This window comes from Macrobrachium nipponense, chromosome 1 (genome assembly GCF_015104395.2).
Source record: "Macrobrachium nipponense isolate FS-2020 chromosome 1, ASM1510439v2, whole genome shotgun sequence".
NCBI lineage: Eukaryota > Metazoa > Arthropoda > Malacostraca > Decapoda > Palaemonidae > Macrobrachium > Macrobrachium nipponense.
Window position 1 is genome coordinate 128,586,526 of NC_087200.1, and position 23,899 is coordinate 128,610,424.

The 23,899-nt window shown below is 37.5% G+C and overlaps 1 protein-coding gene across 7 annotated transcripts in view; it reads right to left on the reverse strand.

Annotated features, from left to right (window-relative positions):
• LOC135219625 (protein trachealess-like) overlaps positions 1–23,899 on the reverse strand; it is a 1,405,277-nt gene that overhangs the window by 5,923 nt on the left and 1,375,455 nt on the right. For 3 of the 7 annotated variants that reach the window (XM_064256543.1, XM_064256549.1, XM_064256546.1), the window contains 7 exons: positions 18,797–18,965; positions 16,441–16,562; positions 15,540–15,733; positions 14,009–14,115; positions 13,606–13,762; positions 12,737–12,849; positions 11,831–12,018 (listed from right to left, as the gene is read on the reverse strand). In XM_064256543.1, coding sequence (XP_064112613.1) covers positions 11,831–12,018; positions 12,737–12,849; positions 13,606–13,762; positions 14,009–14,115; positions 15,540–15,733; positions 16,441–16,562; positions 18,797–18,965 — 1,050 coding nt within the window. The remainder of the gene's footprint in view (positions 1–11,830; positions 12,019–12,736; positions 12,850–13,605; positions 13,763–14,008; positions 14,116–15,539; positions 15,734–16,440; positions 16,563–18,796; positions 18,966–23,899) is intronic. The other 4 variants (XM_064256545.1, XM_064256548.1, XM_064256544.1 and 1 more) reach the window with 3 other exon arrangements.

The following is a 23,899-nucleotide window of genomic DNA, read 5'->3' on the forward strand; positions in this document are numbered from 1 at the left end:
GTTGTAATCCGTGTCACCATGTTCAATGACAATGCTGTGTTTAACTTTAGGACAAATTTTAAACAACTGCCACAAACAAATGTCTCTGGACAGTTTTGTTGTGTGACAGAGTCCAATAAGTCTCAAGCTGGTCCTAGTGCCCGTAAACAACAAAGAGGGGAACTTAACCTCAGATGGTGCCAGTAAAAAATGAAAAGTAACCCTAGATAGGTCCTTGATACCTGAAGTACTTCTGGGGGGGAGATTCTCCTTCCAAACAATAACCTATTCTCCTCCCTCTCCATCTTCCATACACTAGCAAGTGTTTTTCATGAAGGTAAAAGTGATGTTAAATGTTCATTTAAATGCTCATCTATTCATTTCATTAATCATTTGAATTTCTTTTTCATTGTTTTCAGTTTCAGTATGTAACACTGTGTTTATTCCCTATAAAATGTATTTTTCATTAATATTTTGGGGGGGTCTGGAATGCATTAATTGTATTTACATTATGGGAGGTGCTGGAACGGATTATGTACAAAACTGAGGTTCCACTGTATATATATCTCAAACCTTGGATTTCACATGCCCTGGTTTTCACATGATTCGGTTTTCGTAAATTTTTTCCCACAAAATTTTGACTCTAGTTTTATACATTTCCTTGAAATTCGTATACCTGGAAACATTCCTTCCAGGGACCACCTCATGACTTGGGCCGTACCAAATGCCAAAACAATGCATCCAATGTACAGTCATGACCCATTTTGCTTTTGTGTTCATGCTTTTTGTTCTTTTTTTTCTTATTAGAGTGCAACTGTTAAATAAGCCATCATGGAGCCAAAAAAGTTCCGAGTGCCAACCCTTCTTTAAAAAAGGCGAGAAACACTATAGAATTTAAGAACGAATTTGTAGCAAAGAAATGGAGGCAATAATTTGTGAAAAGGCAAGGTGATGACCTACAGGAGTGACAGATTGCTTGGGCTTCAAGTGACAGTAGGGAACTCTAAAATCCTAATAATTAATGTTTATATGCCATGGGAAAATAACAATAATTTTGATCATTACTGCATGATCCTAGGGGAGTTACACAGTATTAGTCAAGATTCTCCTGCTGATCATATTTGTATAATAGGGGACCTTAATTCTCACCCCACAAAACAATTTTATAATGAACTTACTCGCTTCTGTCAAAATCATGCTCTCCAAATTAGCGATGTAATGCTCCTCCCTCCCTCCCTCCTCCTACTCATATGTACATAATAGAGCGGACGAAATTACAACCTCCTGGCTGTACCACTGCATCACATCTCCACAACTTCATGATTCTATTATGACCTGCAATATTCGCTACGATCTTGCAACGGGCTACAATCACATCCCATTACAGGTGTCATTCAGTACCCCATCCCTCCCTACCGTGAACCCACTAACTGACCGCCCACCAGCAGTTAACTGGGAGTTTAAAAACCAACAGAAAACCAGATACTTTAGGGCGACCACGGAAACCAGGTTGCAGTCAATAATTCAACCGGCTGACGCCTTACTTTATACCAACACAAAATGTAGAAATGACCACCACAAGAGGGATCTGAATGAATTCTATTCGAACATAATCTCCGCTATGCTTGCTTCGGGCAGGACTGCCTATAGATTTTGTCAAGGTAATTCTCGTAATATACCTGGTTGGAATGACTTGGTTGAGGATCTGTATACATACTCACGAGAAATGTTTTTACTGTGGAGGCAAAATGGCAGCCCGAGGGAAGGACACACTGCATTACTAATGAGGCAGGCAAGAGCACAATTCAAACTTGCTCTTAAGCACTGCATGTTAAATGAAAAACTACTAAGAGCCGATGCAATGTCTAGAAACGTAGAATCTGGTGATTACCCTCGTCTATGGAAAGATATCCAGTCCTTAAATCCCAAAACTAAAAAGCTATCACAGAGAGTAGGGGAAGCAGTCGGAGACGAGGCTATCGCAAGGATGTGGGGTGATCACTTCAACAATATCCTGAATTGCATAAATGATCAGGATTCCCGAAGCGAGGTAGATAACCTCCTTAATGACAACATTCAATTTCATTTTGCAGACCGTATTACGCCAGGTAACATCAGCGATGCATAAACAGCATACCTTATAATAAATCGCCCGACTGTGATGGTCTTCCCGCAGAGGCTTTCAAATTCTGCCATCCGATAATTTACATTTTGCTAGCTGCCTTATTCAATGCGTGCATAATTCACCAGTTTCTTCCAGACTCCCTATTCTTAGTTCACTTGATACCATTAATCAAAAACAAGCTAAAGGATGCAGCTGACCCTGGCAACTACCGGCCAATTGCAATCACAACGATCGCATCGAAGATACTTGAGTCGGTTCTTCTTGTGAGACTTCTCCCCTTCCTACACACCATTGACAACCAGTTCGGGTTTAAAGCAAACCACTCAACCGACACCTGCATCTACATACTGAAAGAATTGCTGAACTACTACCTATCATCAGCATCTCCTGTTTTCCTGTGTTTCGTAGATGTGAGAAAAGCATTTGACAGAGTAAACTACCTGAAGCTATTCCTGAAGCTGCATAAAAGGGGCATACCCCTATATCTAATTGGCATTTTACATTGCTGGTTCTCCACACAGCAATTCTGTGTCAAATGGGGCAACGTATTATCGTACACCTTCGGCTCCCTAAGCGGGCTTCAACAAGGGGGAATTCTCTTTCCATACCTGTTTAATATGTACACAGATGCCTTGAATGTCAAACTGAACTCACTCCCAATCGGATACACTGTCAATGAAACAACTATAAACAACCTCTGTTACGCCGACGATATGGTTCTGATTTCCCCATCAGTGCATGGCCTCCAACGAATCATCGACACTTGCCGCCAATATGCAGAGGAATTTGATATAATCTACAACGAAACCAAGACCCAGTGCATGTCGCTGCTCCCGAGATCGCTTAAGCATATTGCAGAACCAAAAATTTTCCTCGGAAACCATCGGATGGAATTTGTGCGCGAATTTCCGTATTTGGGTCACATTATTACCGACGACCTAAAAGATACGGCAGACATTGAACAGAGGCGTCGTAAACTATGTGCAACTGGCAACATGATTGCAAGGAGGTTTGCCTTCTGTCACCGAGACGTGAAACTGCTGCTCTTCCGCTCGTACTGCTACAGTATCTATGGGTGTTCCCTCTGGACGAACTATACCCGAGAGACCATGAGACGTATCACTGTTGTGCACAATGACATTCTGAGACGCCTCACAAACACTCCACGCTACCACTCCGCCACACAGATGTTCTTAGAAAACCACCTGGACAATTTAAAAATCATTGTAAGGCGAACAATGTCCAGTCTGGTAACCCGAGTGAGAAACAGCGGCAACTCGCTCATACAAAGCATCCTAAGGAGTGAAGCAAGAAGATCTAAATTGTGGGAAAGATGGGAAAATGAGGCCTTTGTCCCCTAAAAGACTTAATCTCTGTATTAGCAAGATATCATCTGCAGATTTTGTCATTATTATATTTATTGCTGACATTTTATTTTTTTATTATTACTGTGATTACTATCAAGTTAAAGTTTTTTTTTTTTTTTCTACATTCAATTTATGTATTTAGCCCTCTGGACCTGACTACTGTAACCACCTAAGGTCTCTAGTTGAAATTTAAGTTATATAATCTGTGCACTAACTGTTATAACTCTCAATGCATTTTTTTCTCACCAATATTATTACTGTTATTACCAGTATTATGATTACTATCTTTTATGCTACCTCAGCTATTTTGTGGATAAGTGCCGATTACTCATTTTTCTTATCATGTTGACTCATATATCTAGAATGTGTATGTTACTGTGTATTTTGTATATTCATTGTATATGGATGGCCCTGAACCGAAATAAAGGATATTATTATTATTATTATTATTATAAGGGCGAGGCCACACCAGACGCGGCGAGCGTGGAGGTTGCAGGGAAGAGGTTCCCGCGGCAGTTTGAATCACTGGGTATCTTATGCGGGTAGCCACACAAGACTAGTGGGACGGCTCTACCCTCTGCAGTTGCCGCCAAGCGACGTAACGTTTTAAAATACTGCGGTGGTTCCCGGCATCTTCACCCAAAACAGCCCCATTTTCTATATGGTTAGGGACTATGTTACTTGAATAGTTACATCCCTTTATTGATTATATTGATAATTATAATCAATCGACAACTATGTTGTGAAGTTAGTTCCCTTATTAAGGAACTTTCATTTGTAACCTAGAAATTGTCCAAAGCATATTATCATTGCTAAGTAACTGATAATAGCATTGAAACTTTTAAGTTTTAAGCGAACATTTATTATCTATTCAGTAAAATATCGAGTTAATTATTCCATATCCGTAATGCACACTAAAATTAGCAGTTATTTCAACACCTCTCATTTGTGTACTTTCAGAATGCGTTCATTGTTGTTCTCAACAAATGCTTTCCCTGGGGATGAGTTCATTACTGAATTTAAAGTGAATATAAGAAAAGGACCACAATACATAAATAGACCCTCCGACTTGACATGGTCACTAACGTGCAGATGAACTGGCAATCAGTGGCCGAAGTGTCACCGTTCAGCAGTAGTGGCTACATAAGAATAATTTAATTGGGGAGGTGTTTCGGAAGAGAGCTTCGTGGGATCCCTGTGATCCATTCCATAAAATTACATTTTTTAAGAAATGGAAGAAGAAGAATAGAACGAGTGGCCCTCAAATGTGGCCAAAAACTTAAAGGTGCCAACTATTATGCACTCAGCCACTCACAAATAAGCCTTGTCCTGCTGCATAGACTTGATAACTATAGGAATCCTCAGTGCAGCAGCATCACTGATTTATGAAATACTCGTGGTACTTTGTACTTTCTTCATTAATGTTAACAAGGAATGTACAAACAAAATTATTTTTCCTTGTGTTACTTTCTTTTATGTAAAGTTTGCCATTGAACTACTTTTGTTTTAAATACCGGTAAATCGTTTTATTTAAACATGATTCAGGCAATTATCAATTACGTTTTATATAATGTGCAATTAATTCACGCTCCTTTGTTTTTCTAAGTATCTTTAAGGAGGTAACTCTAGCTGTTAGTTTTGCAATAACAAAAAGTTAAAATCCACATTTTCTTTTCACTTCCCCTAAAGTAATAACTGTAAGAGAAGTAAAAAAAAAATATATATGGATTTTAACCTTTTATTATCACAAAATTCACTGCCAATAAGGTTACTACTTCCTGAAAGACACTTCGGGATAGATGCGCTGTCTATGGTCCGTCGTTTGTTTTGTGGGACTGATTTCTTCTATTGCAAGCAAAGAATCAAAAGACCATTGGGTCATACGTAGTCTATCGTCAAGTTTGACACTTAGGATTTCTGTTAAAGGCACTTTCCTATCCAAACATTACAATGACTTATTTGGACAGAGAAGTATATCTCTGACCGTTGAGAGTGACGCGTGGGAGGGAGAATAGCGTTTCTGGTGTGGCCGTGTGTCGTTTAGACTGCTCTCCCGCCCGAGTCGTGCCTGCACCTCGACGCTTCCTGCGTCCGGTGTGGCCTTACCCTAACTTCACGTAAAAGTTGTCAATATTGTTCAACTACCTCTCCAATGAAGGTGTCCCTTATTTCAATTTTCAAAATCTGGTCACCCTGTGCAGAATACACTACATAACTAATTATACAAAATACAATTTACTTATGTAGAACACTGAGTCGAAGGCACCTTGGGCGAACAGGCAGTGCACAACACTGAAAAATCTGCCGGACAACTACTTGTTTGTTTGTATGGTGTTTTTACACTGCATGGAACCAGTGGTTATTCTGCAACGGGACCAACAGCTTTACGTGACTTCCGAACCACGTCAAGGGTGAACTTCTATCACTAGAAATACATATCTCTAACCCCTCACTGGAATGCCAGACTACTGGCAAATCACCTATCACCAACTACGATCCGTACTTCGATAGTCCGCCGAGAACTGTAACTAAGTCTGTAAGACTGTAACACGTCTTCTTCCCAGCTTTAACCCACTAACATATCTAAAACACACATGGTGGCAAACAGGTGAGCTAAGGTTCCTGGTTCCTAATCAACTAATAAACAAACACAGTTGCGGGACACTACTGTTTGTGATCGGTGCATGGTTGTTTAATTTTAAAGTTTTAGTAGATCTTGTCTTTTGTATTGTTAATACTTTTTCCAAATGACACTGACTTCCCTTGTTCTCTCTTCTTTTCTAGGCTTTTTAATCATCTTTACTTGTTTTGTTTGTCTGTACGTTAATCATCTTTACGAAGTCACTAATTTGAGTTAGGCCAGGTTAATTCCCCGGAACCCTATCGCTGAAAACACGGAACTCGAATACTTTTTATATTTGTAAGGATATTCTTGATATTAAGGCATCGTTGTAAAGGTAAAACTATCAGCTTCATTTGTTGGTTTTTATTTGTAAATTGAACATTATCCTTTTCTTTAAATAAATGTTCGCAAGCTTACACCTGTTTACAATTTATACTATTGTACCTTTTCATTATCACTTGTGATAATATCTTCCTTTTCCTTTTACCCCATAGAAGTTAAGATGATTTGAATACACTTATTTCTTTTAATTTTTATTAATTAATTAATTTATTAATTTATTTACAGAATATCATGTGATTTCTACTTTACTTTTTACACCGCCTCCCCTTTAACCTTTCATGTTATTGAAGTGGTGCTATGTTATTTGGTTTGGACAACCCGCGCTTCCCAAGTTGGCCAAATTCTTAACTTTCCTAGCTAAGCTCATGAATTTCCGAAGTAATAATTTTCTGTTTGGGGGCTTCCAGTCTCTCCAGTTACTAAAAAGTTATCCGGGTCAACCAAACGATTTTTTTAATGCCGACCAGAACTGTAGGCACAAAGATATATAGCGATCTTTAGCAGTAGGTTCGATTCATCCCAAATAATTTCTGTCTAATAACGCTCATTCTACATCTCTGAAATGGCAAAGTTTGTGTTGCCCTTCAATTAATTCGAAGGCTTAAAAGATGAGGCAAAGAGTACACGAAATTCACCACACTTATCGAAAGAGAATGCAGAAAACAAATAATACCCCCTAGTGTTCGTTCCAGAACGAAATACGTAATCTTTAGAGTATAAATTTACCGTACCCAGAAGTATCTATCTATCTATCTATCTATCTATCTATCTATCTATCTATCTATCTATCTATCTATATATATATATATACACAGTAGTACCTCGAGATACGAAAGGCTCAACTTACGAAAAATCCAAGTTACGAAAGCCAATGCGAAAAATTTTACTGCTCTACATACGAAAAGTTTTCAAGATACGAAAGGTTTCTGAAAGTCCGAGATTCGCCCGATAACAATTTTGAAACTCGCGCCCCACGCCGCCATCTTAGTGCTAGTAGACTCGCCATCATCCTCCTGCTCTCCCATTGGTTCCTGATGCTAGCCAAGCCATGAGATCCTTCTCTCTGATTGGACAGCATCCCTCCCATCATGCATCTTCTATACGTACGCGCTGGCGTCCCTTAGCTCACCCACTCCGCACCCGAAACTTTACCGTACGCAATTGGCATTCGTTCGCTCCAACGATTTCGTTTAGTAACGTAAATTCGTTAGTGATTTCGTTGCAGTACATATTATCGTGTTGTGCGAAGACTGTATTATTACGTATTTGTGTAACTTTACGTAAATTAACGTAGTCATGGGTCCCAAGAAAGTTGAAATTCACGGAAAGAAGCGCATGCTGTCTCTGGAGACAAAGATGGAGATCATAAAGAAGTACGAAGCTGGTATGCGATTGAGTGTGATCGCAAAGGAATACGGCCGTAATCCGTTGACAATAGGCACCATCCTTAAACAGAAGGATGCCATCAAAGCAACTACACCATCGAAGGGCATCACTATTTTGTCCAGCAAGAGGAGCCATGTGCACGACGAGATGGAACGGCTGCTCCTCATCTGGATAAAAGACAAAGAAATCGCTGGCGATACAGTAACGGAGACAGCAATTGCTCACAAGGCCAGTGCTATTTTCGGCGATTTGATTGCGCAGGCGGAAGACGAGGGAGGGGAAGGGACTTCAACGCCAACCCCAGAGTTCATGGCTTCGCATGGCTGGTTCGAGAAATTTCGTAAACGGACTGGCATCCATTCGGTGGTGTGTCATGGGGAGGCTGCCAGCTCGGACACGAAAGCGGCCGAAGCATTTAAGAAGACTTTCGACGAGACGATGACCAAGGAAGGCTACAGTTCTCAGCAAGTCTTCAATTGTGATGAGACTGGCCTTTTTTGGAAAAAAATGCCTCGTCGGACGTACATCACGGAGGAAGAGAAGAAGCTACCCGGGCATAAGCCTATGAAAGACAGGCTTACGCTCGCACTTTGTTCAAACGCCAGTGGGGATTGCAAGGTGAAGCCCCTACTGGTGTATCATTCTGAGACTCCTCGAGCCTTCAAGGCCCACAAGGTGCTGAAGGAGAAGCTTCCAGTGATGTGGAGGGCTAATGCAAAAGCCTGGGTAACGAGGCTTTTGTTCACGGAGTGGGTAAATCTGTGTTTCGGCCCGACTGTGAAAGAGTTTTTTGGAAGAGAAGCGCCTCCCCCTGAAATGTCTGCTGGTGTTGGACAATGCCCCTCCCCACCCTCCTGGCCTCGAGGAAGATATCCTAGCGGAGTATTCCTTCGTTAAGATTCTTTTTCTTCCGCCCAACACCACCCCTCTCCTCCAGCCCATGGACCAGCAAGTGATAGCGAATTTTAAGAAGCTGTACACGAAACATCTTTTCAAGAGATGTTTCGACATCACCGATACCACAAACCTCACCTTGCGTCAATTTTGGAAGGAGCATTTCGACATCGTCATTTGCATCCGACTCATTGACCTAGCTTGGCAGGAGGTTTCGAGGCGAACCTTGAATTCCTCGTGGAGGAAACTCTGGCCTGATGCCGTATCAGCCAGAGACTTCGAGGGATTCGACGTGGGCGAAGCTGGTATTGCAGAGTCAGAAACAGTTGATGATCCCGAAACTGTTTTGGAACCAGATCTTGATGAGATCGTTCAACTCGGCAAGTCTATGGGGCTGGTCGTCGACGAGGACGACATCAACGACCTTCTCGAGGAGCACCAAGAGGAGCTTACGACGGATGACCTGAAGGAGTTGGAGGCCATGCAACTTAACGTCGTTCAAGAGGAGTTCTCTAGCAGCGGCGAGGAAGAGGAGGAGGAGCCTATGACTACGGCAGAAATTAAGGATATTCTAGGCGCTTTTCATAAAGTGCAATTGTTTATCGAAAAAAGACACCCCAAAAAGGCTCACACAGGTCGTATGCTTGCGCAGTTCGATGACGTTTGCTTGAGTCGTTTCAGGAACATTGTGAAAAGTAGGCAGAAGCAATCTTCCTTGGATCGTTATTTTTTAAAGAGGTCTTCAGCATTAGCAGGAGTAAGCAAAAAGGAAGAACCAAGTGATAAAAAACAGAAAGTTGAAAGCAAAAAGGAAGAACCAAGTGATGAAAAAACAGAACGTTGAAAGCGGTGATGAAGTTGAAATTCTGTAAAAAAAAAAAAAAAAAAAAAAAACAAAAAAAAAAAAAAAGCCTACGTAAAAGTAAAAAAAAAAAAGTTAAAAAAAAAAAAAAAAAAAAAATGTTTACGTAATTTCTAGATTTTTGTAAGTTAAGTGTTACAGTTTTGTTAGGGTGTTTCGTAAATTTTAGTTTTATGGTTTTCCTTAAATTTTTTGTGTGTTTTCATAAAGTTAAGTGTACGTACGTACGTACGTTATCTGCCGTTTGTCCTCCTCCTCCTCTGCCGCCACTATCGGAGATAGCCTCACTCGAAAGGTAAGCTTCCACATTTTACGTTACAGTAATAATATTTCTTGTACACTAATATACACTTTATTTACAGGTTTTCGATTTTTATTCTTAATTTAGGTATTGAATGGTCCAAATTGTTGTAGTATTTCATTGTTTATAGGTCAATTTAGCTTTATTATGAAATTTAATGGGGTGTTTTTGGAGGGCTTGGAGAACGGATTAGCCATTTTACATGTAAAATGTGTTCCAAGATACGAAAAACTCATTATACGAAGGCCGCCTCGGAACGAATTAATTTCGTATCTCGAGGTACCACTGTATATATATATATAATATATATATATATATATATATATATATATATATATTTATATCTATATATATATATATATATATATATTATATATGTTATTTATATTAATTTATTTAGGCTTTAAATGAAGTGTGAAAGGTGAAATTCCAGGCATCAAAACAGGATGGAAACTTTGCAGTAAACTGTGGGTACTCGAGTGGAATGTTTTTTCATCTTTACTGTTTGCTCCTCTGACGAATTTTATAATGACATAGATAATCACGGGTGGAAGAGAAGGTTCAGACTGCAATAATGATAGAAACTTGAATGACTCACAATATGCAAATGATGTTTTAATCAGCAAGACACCATAAGTTCCAAAGCTTATTTAACAGAATGCATAATATACCGAGGCAGAGGGTACTCAAAATAAATATAAAAAGAATGGAATATGAGGACAGTGACAAAGCCAACTGGAATCAAGTGGGATTCTTTTCTTAAATCTCGGATATGCTACCTTACTTTAGTAAGAGGCTCTATTCAGGTAAAGGCATGACATTTTTTATGGGCACCTAATTTATTTAATGTCCTATTTTTTAAGCACCAACCTTAAGTCTTAGACTCAGACTGGTTAAAGAAGTTTTGTAGAGATGTTTGAAGTCACTCATTAACTTAATAATGAAATTTGCTGTCTTAATGAAATAAATAGTTATTCTATTAAAAGAACAAATGCTTTGGTCCAGCTATACTACACAAGAAGAGAGCTTATCTCAGTCGTGTAGTTAAACTACTTTGAAACAATGATAACAATGTTGATGTTTGCCGCTTCTTTGTACACTTCAAATGAAAATCAGTGCCCTCAGGTAAGCAGACATAAAATTACAAAACAGATGATTTTAATGAAACACAATTCACAAAAGTAAGCGAGACATTGCTGTGATCAAATGTAAAGAATACAAAGAAAGACAAGGGAGGGAGGGATAGAAAAAATCAACCAAAAACATCCATCCATTCAAGTCAAAACGATAACTAAACATGATGAGTCCTCATACCCACATATAAATTATGTTGAGGTACAAATTGAAATGCCAAAGATAAGCATCTCAGCTACTGTATTAACTAAAAGGAGAGGAATTCACCATTCAATAATAATAAACAGCAATGGCAGCTCATCAATTGGAATAATTGAATACACTGTACCATTAAGATCCACTAGCAGAACTACCAACCTATACCTTAATTGGAAATAAAATAAACTTTATTTTACATACTGTAGAATCAACGTCTTTCCATTATGTGGACCATTATTGCAAAAACAAATTCTATGCTTAAATACTCAATGAAAATGACTCCTTCATTGTTACCATAATTTCAATGGCCAAATAATACTTCATACACATTTCAGTCATAATAACAAGATCACGAGAGAGAATGAAGCAGGTAGGCTACTGCAACATGTGTAAGAGAAACACACCATTCTACAATTCATGACAAAATTCTTTGGTCACAATCAGAAATTAAATTCCGAACAGACACTTTTTTTCTTCTTCTTTCGTGTCTGTGTACGTGCCCACCATGACGTGCAACCCCCATTTTCCGATGTTCGTACCTACCCAAGACGTGCAGCCCCCATTCCTCCACCGACACCACCCAATCTGTTAATACTGGGGTTAATCACAATGTTATTACCTCCGTTTTAATTTGAGCCCCGTCTAAGGGAACACTGGGAGTACCTCGTAGGGGCGTTGAGATCTGCTCTGTAGGTCCGCCTGTTGGGGGGGAACGAGTACCTATTGAACCACCTCCTCCCCCCGTGGTGTTGGCTGTTGATCTTGGAGAACTGCTGCTCTCTTCACCCACAACACCACAACTTCCTTCTGGGGAATCATTAGTATATTGTATTTAAGATTCTAAAATAATATGTAAACAGAAATACCTAAATAAATCACCAAATAAATCACTTAAGTTACTGGTTAGTCATGAATATAATTGTAGGACAATTTACAACTGTCATTTAAAAAATCCTCATACATCATGTAAATGAGTTTTCTTATTTTTTTTAATAGGTTGCATTATATTCCATATTCCGACATTTTTCCCTAAACCCGGTATTTGATGCCATTAAACCAAGTTCCATCTTTTTTACTAATTCAGTAATTATGCATAGAACTCTGAGGAGCATTATAAGAGCTCGCAACAGAGTATAACCCATACTCTGAAGACGTTAAAGTTTGCAACATGTCATTTAGAATGAAGGATCTAAATCTACTTGCAGCCCTTTCTTGTAATAAAATAACCCAGTTCCTTTATTTTTACAGCAGAGCTACTGTCGCCTGATATATATATAAAAAAAATTTTCTTTCCACAAATGACTATATTTGAAGTTGGTAGAATGTTGACATTGGTTAGATCCTGAACATTTAGATTTTAACACTGGATGTGCTACGGGAATTCAGTGAAGTGGAGGAATACTTATAAAGTAACAGAGCAGAATAATAAATCATATTTCTCTTCCTAAATACGGAAGACCACTTAACATAATCAACATTAATTCGATATCATAGCTTAATCTAACACGCAGAGTAGCTTACTCACCGGATGGCTCGGGTGTTGCTGGATTAGTGTAGTCAAGATCGTCTCTCTTCATGTTGGCCAGGGCAGGATCTAGCTGAGTTTGGTCCATCACTAAGGTGTCATACTCTGTACCACTGTCAAAAACGAAACAGGTTTAGAAAAAAAAACACCACTAATCCTTACTTAATTTTGAGTTCATGTACTGATTTGGAAACTATTCAGAAAGCATGGACAGTTCTTGTTACAGGACGGATAATTTATTTCATTTGTAAAGAAAGACGCAACAACAGTGTACTCATTTTTCAAGTTAAATTAGTTATAAGGCTGAGATGCTAAATTTGAGTTCTGAGATAAAACTGGTATCATTCACACAGAATCTCAAGAGTGACAGTTCTGTTTCATGAACAAAACAGAGGGGATATGCTTGACATTCTTTTTGTTATTCTAATTCAAAAATCTATATTTCCACCCACGCTTGTTTGTTACCAAGACAGCTCAAAATATTTCCCAATGATCTTCATGAAATTTGCAGCTACTGATTAATGACTAGAGAGAGATGATTCAATTTTGGTGAAGACTAAAGATCCAGAAACGGAAACGGAAGTCAAGGGAAACTTTCTACACTTGAGTACATCAGTCTTTCATAATAGTGTTTAATGCAAGGGGAAAGCAAAGAGCACAAACAACTGAAAAACTACATAGGCACGAAACAACACACCCAGAGAAAATGGCAGGAGTAATTTGTCACTGGCAAGGGTCAGGAATCTACCAGCCACCATTTTTATCTCTGCGCAGCTGAATAACTGTGACTTAAATATACAACATTAAAAGAATTTTCTAGTTTCGTATAAACCTTGAAACAAAACACCGAAAACTCATTAACAATTTACCTTCCATACCTAATGATATAATTTACACAAATGATATTTTGTTCGTCTCCATTTTTGTTGTTGATAACAACAGTGGCGCAAGTTTGCATCCACGTGTAGCCTCCAGTCTTGTTCAGTAACCGGAAGTATGGACTCATCACCTGGCCTTTCTCAATTACTGGAAGACAATGGCAGGAATATTAACGCTGGAAACTCCTGGAACTTATACATTAGGTATATATTGCCACTGTCATAAACTGTGTACTAATACCCAACTTAAATTGGTATATAATAATTAAAATATCAATTATACCTAAAATGACATCAATGGACAATGTTCAAATTTGAGTTAATTGAATATGTTCAAAATACCAAACCACCATGAATACTAAAATATGTCGGAGGTTTCCTAAAAGATATTTACGATCAACGTGAGTTTTCCGCAACTTCTCTACATCTTGGCCATGACACAAGGAGTAGAGGGACCTTCCTTGCAGTTCGTCCGGCGTGTAATCCAGTAAATCTGCAACTCTGTGGGCGAAAAAGGTACTTAAAGAATAAAACTTGAAACCTTTGCATGATATTGATTTTACTCAGCGTTTTAACAGTGTCACCTGGTTTAAGTCATTACTCAGCCGACATTCTATTAAAGTGATAAAGAAATTCACTTCCGCTGCTACATGCACCGAACTCAATCGTTGCTTGAAAAATTATTTCTCATCTTTGCTCGTGAATCATTCTCAACTTTTAGGGAAAATGGTACTGGCAGTCTGCTCAGTTCTCCGTTTCGACTGAAATTTACAACTCGTCAGCTCTGACCATATTCCATAATAACGTTTTAATACTGCAACCCACGAAAACAATAACTTATGAGCTCGGTGTCGTACTAACAAAATCATGAGTTTGCAACTAAAAACCTAGGAAAAAAACCAAAGTTTGGTCAAATAAACGTGATGTAATTTGACTAAATTTCTAAACTTTCGTTACCCAGAACTGTTGGCAATTACCAATTTTCCCTGAGACAATGACGCCTTTGTATTCTCAATAAAAGGTCTGATATATATGTTGGTGTAAATCACAAGATCAGAGTAAACATTTAATTTTTCAATAGAACATCATTGCCTTAAAAAGAAGTGAGAGAGAGAGAGAGAGAGAGAGAGAGAGAGAGAGAGAGAGAGAGAGAGAGAGAGAGAGAGAGAGAGAGAGAGAGAGAGAGCTTGGTTTTCCTAGCACCAGAACTTCAACTAGTTTATTGAAAAAGTAGATTAACCACCTTCCGTTCAGGGCTGCTTCTCCATTCCCGACAAAGTATTCTAAAATACGCAAAAAATCCGACATCCGTTGGTTTTAACTTTAAATGAATACAATGACTCATTGATCTGGTTATACTACTTGACATATTAGTAACAAAGAATGGCACAGTACAAAGACCTCCACAAGTTGTTAAAAAAATACTCTAATAAAATACAGTAACACGGCAGACTTAAAAAGTAATTTCCAGTGCAAGTTGACCCTTTTTGTCATTATTATAGTGCAAAGACATATTTATGCTTTGAAGATAAAATAAAATAAAAATAAGTTTTTTTTTTATCGCACGTCTTGTGAAGTAGGAAATATACGAGTAATAAGGACAGGATATGGGATCAGCATCCCACCAGATTTGGTAGCTCTGATACAATATACCTTTTTTCAATTGTAATTAAGACTTTTAAAGACCAAGTACACGAAAGAGCAGGAATTCTTTCGCTTATTTGCATGCTTATCATTCAGTAAATATTATGTATTCATAGTTAAGAACTCATTCTCTATGAAGAATAATAAACTCATTCTCTATGAAGAATAACAATGCTACCACATTAACTGTTCCACAATTTCAAGCGTCCCTCCAGTGAGACTGGCTAAAAATGTTCTTCAAATGACCCTAAACACCCGGGAAGGGGGCCAAAGGTACTTACTTGGGCTCACAGTGCGCTATTCTGAAGTCAAAGGTTATCCTGGTGACGAACATATCCGACTCTAATCTCACTTCGTGGACAGAAGGGGGAGGCAGCGCGATAGCAAGGGCCACCAAGCCCATCAGGGTAGTCGAGTTCTTTCTCGAGTGGCTGAAGACGTACTGAGGTCGAAGGTGTCCTAGTATCAGCACCACCTACAATGCAATATGCACAAGACATATACCTCAGCTTTTTTTTTTCTTTTACAATACAACATATAAGAATCTGGTTGTGTCATAAGATAGCATATATAGGTTATTGAAGAACGGTGAGAAATTAGCACTGCGGCACTACATACAGTGAATACCTTAACTCTTTTACTATTTTTGTTCACTAAAATATTTGATCTGGAAAGTTTAACTTGATTCCCCTACCCCAATAAAAAAAAAACCCTAAATAAAGTTCGACGCTTGTTTTCAATGCCTAAAAATCACCAACGGTCAGTTACACTTACAAGTTTTACTACGCCCATGACTAAAGGCATTGTTTACCTGCTCTAGTAAGATGAAGTTGAAATCTTTTTATACCACTTGGATATGAACACAAAGAAAAACACACACTACACTTTATCGTCACACTGAAAATGTTTCAATTAAAATTAGGCTAAAACATATAACAAACACATTTTATTAGCCAATTCTTACAGCCGTAAAGTAGCATCATGAAGAAAACAAGGTCATTCGTACACTAATTGTCATTTGGCAATCTGATCGTATTCTCCCAGTCATCTTCCCAACAACCAAAAAATGCCCTGAAAAACCAAAAAACAAATCTCCCTCCTTCCTCGAAGGGGTTCTGAAACCCCGCTAACCCCATCGCCCTTTGGAACTCACCCTTCGAGTGCCCTCACCCTGTAACTCACTCTGTATCCCGAACTCTTGAAGTGGCAGCCTCTCTTCGTCAGCGTCGACTTCATCCTGATGCAGAAGGCGCGGTCGTAGCCTTTGTGTTGGGAGGTGCTGGTGATGGCCATACACGTCGCCACTGTTCCGTTTACACCAAAGTTCAAAGACATAAAATCATTAGATAATAGATTCGTGCTTAATTAATAGAACATGCACTAATTTCCCCTCTAAGGGGAAAATACATACACACATACATACATATATATCTATCTATCTATCTATCTATCTATCTATCTATCTACCTATATATAGATATATATATATATATATATATATATATATATATATATATATCTTATACATACATACATACATACATCATATATATCTATTCTATCTATCTATGCTATCTACCTGTATATATATATAATATATATATTGATATATATATACTATATACAAAAAAATAACATACATACATACATAATCTATAATACCGTAATACCTACATACATAATATATATACATATATAATATTATACATACATATATATATATATAATATATATATATAGATAAGATATATGTACATACATACATTACATACACAAATCATATATATACATTTAATAACCTAGATACATAAATATATAATACATATATATATATACATACATATATATATTATATCATATCTATATATATATACATATATACAATACATACATATCATACATACATACATACATAATATAATATACACTATTACGTTTCATCATAAGATATAACCTATACGTTACTCATAATTATATATATATAGTACCTTTATTTATTCATTTTAATATATATATAATAATATTTATTCATTTATATATATCTATATATATAATTATATATATACATATATATATATAGTATATAATTAGTACATAACTACAAAAAATACATACATAATATATATACATATACCTAATACATAATATATATGATATATACAATAGATTTATATTTATATATGATATCATATATATATATATATATTAGTATATATATATATATATATATACATACACTACAAAGGAACCTTAAAGTAGGCCCATACATAATATATATAACTTATATATGGTATATATACATATATATATATATATATATATATATATATATATATATATATATATATATATATAAGGTAATTAATTAAATCAAGGAACCTTAAAGTTTAGGCCCAAATCCTATTTTCGCTTTCATAATAAATATCACCGTCTTTTACAGCACTCCAATTCGATGGAGTTGGACTTTGTAGGTTCTGAATTAACTTAAGAGAGAATCTTTGTTATTTGCAAAGGTTGCAGGTTTGGATGTATTGATCACTAATATTTCTCACATGAGATAACATACCAATCAGCAAATGTAGCCGGCTCAGGGGCATTCCCCGCAAGGAAAAAACCGAACGAGCGAAAGAAAAATGCAACCAATATTTCTCTATTAAAAAAAGGCGTATATACATAATACTTTCCGGCATTGGTATGCATAAAGTGCGGCCTAAGAAAAGAAAACATATTTCCTCACCAGATTGAACATCGTGCGAAAAAAACAACTCGTATTTCATGCCTGTTTTTATGATTGGAATTTCAACTTGATTGGAGCAGTCTCGATATTTTAAAGGAAAGGAGGATTTTTGTTGATGTTGTTGTTGTAAACTATGACAGAGCAAGAATGATGATAAAGCGAAAAAATCACACCGATGGACCGCCATTCTGAAAGCTGTCAATTACTATGTTACTAAATAACTTCCCTGGTAAAGACTAGAGAATAAATTTGGATACAATGAAAAAGTCTGAAGTGGTAACATATTCATGCAAAAAAGAGGAGATAAGTATGACTTATGACTCGACGATGTCAACTTCTTTTTTCACAAGTGAAAACAATTCCATTCCAACCGTACATACATGGCGACACTCACTATTACCATGACACTTTTCATCTAACAGCAAATCATTGCCGTTTCCATTCTGTTGAACAACTGACTGACTACCCTTCCAAGTATTAATATTTTAGTATAATAATTAATATTCAATAGATAATGGGTCTTACATGGTAAATACTGTACAGAACACCGCAAACAGGTAAAAGGCTGAAAAAAAAACGGACTGACGAATCGATTACTAGTCATGCAAATAATAACCAAGCAAATAAACAAAAGAAAAGGTTAAGCGTCATTCTGCCCGTTTTCCTCACATCTCAGTCTCGCTCCCTATGGAGGTGGGTCGCGTCCTTTTCCTGTTTCCCGTTTTTCTGTCCACTTGAACCCGCCACCACGAAAAGTGAGTGTTGTGTTAATACGGTTAGTGTACTTACATGGAAGCTTACCGTCAGGGTTCATGGTGCCCTGTGACCCTGCTGGTCCTTCCTCTGACCCGAGAGAGGAGGGTGAGGGTAGAGACTGCCCCGTCGCTAGAGTCAGACCCAACTGGTCTGCCAGTTCCTGGTGGTCCTGCTGATGGATGTAATCAAAGACACTGCTACCTGTCATCTCGACCTGGTTGGATAAGGAGGAGTCAGTGCTATGGAGAAGGAAATGGTTAAAAATTCAGTAAATGGCCGATACAGCATGATACACGGATCCTGAAATATCACCTATCTTTGCAACAGAAAGTAAGGTAGCTTTTATTTTAACAAGCTTCATCAAAACGTCTGCGTGACTGAAAACAGTGATCAGCACAGTAGTATACGAAGAGAAAATATGGTAAAGGAAGAAGACTAAGTGTTAGTTATAATTGAGAAAAAATTATAATATTTGTTTCTTTAAATACTACTGGTGGATTAATATAAATATACACCCACACACTGCACATTATTCATATCATACAATATAATGAAAAAAAAAAAACTAGGAGAGACTGATGGAATGTTTAAGCTTTGAGGCCATATTTTTTCATATCTATAGAGTTTTCCATCCTCCTCAGACGGTATTTATTAATTGACTAGAACCACTTATTCAAGCCCCCAGAAACATCTTTGTATAAAGGTATGTTGAAAAACTAGGGCGAATTTACTATTATTTGTGCACAAAAAGAAAACGATATTGCGTTTCTGTGCATCTGGACGGTAACCAGCATTTTTTACAATGTGGATTTACAATATAATCCGAAAGGAGGCCAACCTAACGCAATGACAAATAACTGCAGCTTAGAAAATACTAAGCCATCAATATAAAAGGGAAAAAAAGACTCGTAGTGTTTCCAAACAACGGGAAACCTTCATGCAAGACTGTTAATAAGAATGCGCAGAACTGAGATTTGAGATTTGAAAATTTTGTTTATATAAGGCAACTAAATGTGGCACAAGACGTAACACAAGTGCCATAAACAAGAGGGCACAGATTCTTCCATGAAATGGGCAAAACAAATCAAAGGAACCGATGCCCGGAGCCTTTTGCTACCTTAGCCATCTTTAGGATCAAATCAGTAGCAGCTTGTCTCAGTGCATTATCTTTCGCACTTTGCCTTATATAGTGATGGAAATCAATCTGTTCACCGTATAGTTCCAAGAATCCGGCTGTAAACATAACGACCAAACACGACAAATATGGAAAAATTGTCATTTCTGTTGTCACTTTGTTTAAGAGCATCTGCTCCTTACCCTCACGGCATAGAATGCGTACCTACCTCTCGCCCTCTGACTGAGAAACAGACATTTCTCATGAAAACAATGTCCAGAGAGTGCCCTCGATAACTATGAAATGAACATGTGCGTGAAGAGTACAGTGTTACGCAACAGATACGAAGGATTCCCTTCCGTTTTTCCGTGCTGATATAAACTGATACAATCCGATAAAATCATCAGAGCAAGTGACGACAGACCATTACAAGAATAAAAGGAAGATAAGCAAAGCCTCCTCGTTGCTAATCAAGTCCATCAACGAGAAATTAGCTGATCTTAAAAGTTTGCTAATGACTGAGGGGAGATTTAGTTAATCAGTACCATGATTGCAAACTCTCTCTCTCTCTCTCTCTCTCTCTCTCTCTCTCTCTGGGATACTTGCGTTCCTCTTCTTGCGTCGCGCTCCTTCCCTCCCTCTCTTTTCTTTTCCATTTTGACGCATGATCTTCCTTTCATCTTATGGCATCTGTCCCTCATCCCTTTCAAACGTCTCTCTCTTTCTCTCTATGTACCCGTCTCTCTTTTCTCTTGCTAGCACTATTAAGAGCCGCACCTCTTTCTTGAAAGCTTTCTTCCTTCATCTTACTTCAGATATTCATTTGCTCGTTCTATTCCCTTCATTCTTATCACTTTATATTTACTCAAAACTTTTTTAATTTCGATCTTCAATAACGTATTTACATCTTGTTCCCCATGAGCTCTCTCTCTCTCTCTCTCTCTCTCTCTCTCTCTCTCTCTCTCTCTCTCTCTCTCTCTCTCTTTCCATAACATTATAACAAACTTCTGAACTGAACCCCCCCCCCCTTTTTTTTTTTGTGAAACCTAATTCGTTGGCAAATGCTGGAGGTGGCACAAGCTACGGTTCTTGTCTCACACTTCTGTATATATACTAAAGTATACCCTGCTTCAATTCATGTTTACATTTAATATCGTCCAATTTTACACCTCCCTTATTTCTTAAGTTTCTAAATTTATTTCGACCTCTCTCTCTTCTTTTCACTCTTTATCTCTTTTTTTTTCTGCGGTTTCCATTTCATTCCTGGCAAGAAAGTCCTTTCTGTATGATTTTCCATTTGTAATATAAATTTTACTAATCTGCATGTGATTCTCTCTCTCTCTCTCTCTCTTCTCTCTCTCTCTCTGTCTAGTGTGGCTTCTTGTATTTCTGCGAGGCAGTCATTTCTGTATGGTTTTCCACTTGTATTATTAGTTTGCTTTTTATTCTGAAATGTGATTCTCCGTCTGTCTGTCTGTCTGTGTGTTCGCTCCTCTCTCTCTCTCTCTCTCTCTCTCTCTCTCTCTCTCTCTCTCTCCCCTCGTGCGCTTAGTATCGAGCCGGTGGCGGCGCCGTAGCTTGTGTTCGTGCCCGGCATCCCAAAGTAGGTTGAAGCGGCCGCAATGCGAACAGCACCTCCAACACACCACCTCCAACACCGCCAACCCAACGCCACCAACATCATCATGGCTTCCTCCTCCTCCTCCTCCTCCTCTACCTCTCTCTCCACCTCCACATTATACAGCCTCAAATTGTTATTGCCACCACCGACGCTGACACACTCTCGGCCTAACTGTCCTATGCTTCCGTATCTCTGCTTCGATAGCAAATGAGTCCACAGCGTCACTGTAAACCGCCATCAGTGCCATCGTGGCATCGTCATGACTTAGATGCTATGATCTCGGATTGGGTGGGACTGAGCCAGTTCTCCAAGTCTGTTCTCTCTTTTTAATATATTAATGGAAATGAATGAAATGGCACTGCCTGCCTGCCTCTCTCTCTCTCTCTCTCATCATTTTTGTAAATCAATATTTACTTCACTCATGAGAACCAAGAGCGTAATCCCATCTTTAGAATGTTCCAGTTTTCATTGATATTGTTTGCATAGCGTATCCATCGCATCATACTGCAAGGCCACTGAAAAAAAAAACTAATTAGAAAATCAAGGGGAAACACAAATTATTTTCTCACACTGAACTTTTCTATTCAACCGCTTTTAAAAAGATAAATAAACAGCCTGTGTCCTCAAGGATCTTTCAAGTGAAACTCCGTAAAGTTAACATTCCTGAAGAAGGCACGCTCGCCTCCCACCGATCATGAAAAATTCAGAACTCAATTTAGTTTCAGCCTGATACAGTATCCGAACGAAGAAGTTATTGCTGTATGCGACTGACTCAGGCTTGATACCTCATGGAACTATATCGCCGAACCTCTAAAGCAGATACAGAAACCCACATTGTAGATATAGATATAGGGATTGCCAATCGCCAAAGTGACCGCTTATTCTCGATTTCTTCACACTTTTTGGATTCACTTGTTACCGCGAAGGTAGTAGTTTCTCTTAACCTTACTTTGATCTACAGGGTACGAGTTCGAAACCTGCCACGGCCGTCAGGGATTCTTCATTCAGTTCCCCGTTGGTATCTAAGGGTTTATAATGACAACAGTGTCCAAGGAGTAATGGGGGCTCATTGAAATACATTTATATACGGTAAAAGAGTGACAGATATTTTCTCTATAATATATAGTATATATATATATATATATTATATATATATATATATATATATATATATATATATAAGCGAATACCACAGGAAAATGATAGACCGAATTACAAGCGCTTTCGTCTTTACATATATACATATATACATACATACATACTATATATATATATATATATATATATATATATATATATATATATATATATATATATATATAGTATATAACGAATACCACAGGAAAATGATAGACCGAATTCCAAGGGCTTTCGTCTTTACTTATATATATATATATATATATATATATATATATATATATATATATATACATATATATAACATATATAAACATATATATATATATATACATATGTATATATATATATATATATATATATATATATATATATATATATATATATATAGTATATATGGAAATAACAGGTTGTTTTTTCATGACTACATTAGACCTTATCTAATATATTACAACTCCAGTTTATCCAATTTAACAACTAGATAAACTTAAATCGACTAAATTTCTTTTAAGGATTTATTACCGTTACTTGTAGGTTGAAAGTTAGACAATTTCTAAAAATATGCCCAACTGTGTGTTGTTCTGCATTTTATGTATTAAGGGAAGGAGTCAGGTGGGTTATTCATCTTATTCCTATGCGTTAGGTTTTTTTTTTTTTTTTCTTTTTAATGAATAAGAACACAGTGCAACAGCTAGCAAAACCTATTTCAAATTGTTACTGTCAGTCATTATTCCACAAAGCTGTCTTCCACAAATGCTGATAGATTTCAAAGATAACAAACAACAAAACACTGGCAGATATATTTGATCTAGTCATAGAAACTGCAGCTTTGGCTGCTTTATCATCATCCTCATTTTCTTACATTTGCACGGACTCAACAAACCTCAACTGAAATACAAACTTATTCTTTTGAACAAAATAACTTTTGCGGCCGTAACTTTCAACGAAAATGACACATTCCAATGGTGGCGTTTTGGATTAATCTTAACTGCTGACCATATTGCAGACAATTCTGTAAACTGAATAGATTACCGGGTAAAGAAAACTAGCCTGTAAGAATCACTCAAATTTTATGGGCTTCCTGAAAGCCAGAAGATAGTAAGTGCACCGAGAGGGCGTTATGGCAACTATGAGGGATCAGATTATCTATAAATGAGATATTGACGCCAGCTGCATGACGAACTTGGGATTCACGTGAAAAAGAGAGAATCAGCAATGCCGGATATCAGATCGAGCCTAAGAAACGTCGCTCGAGATCGAAGTCAGATGGAAATCG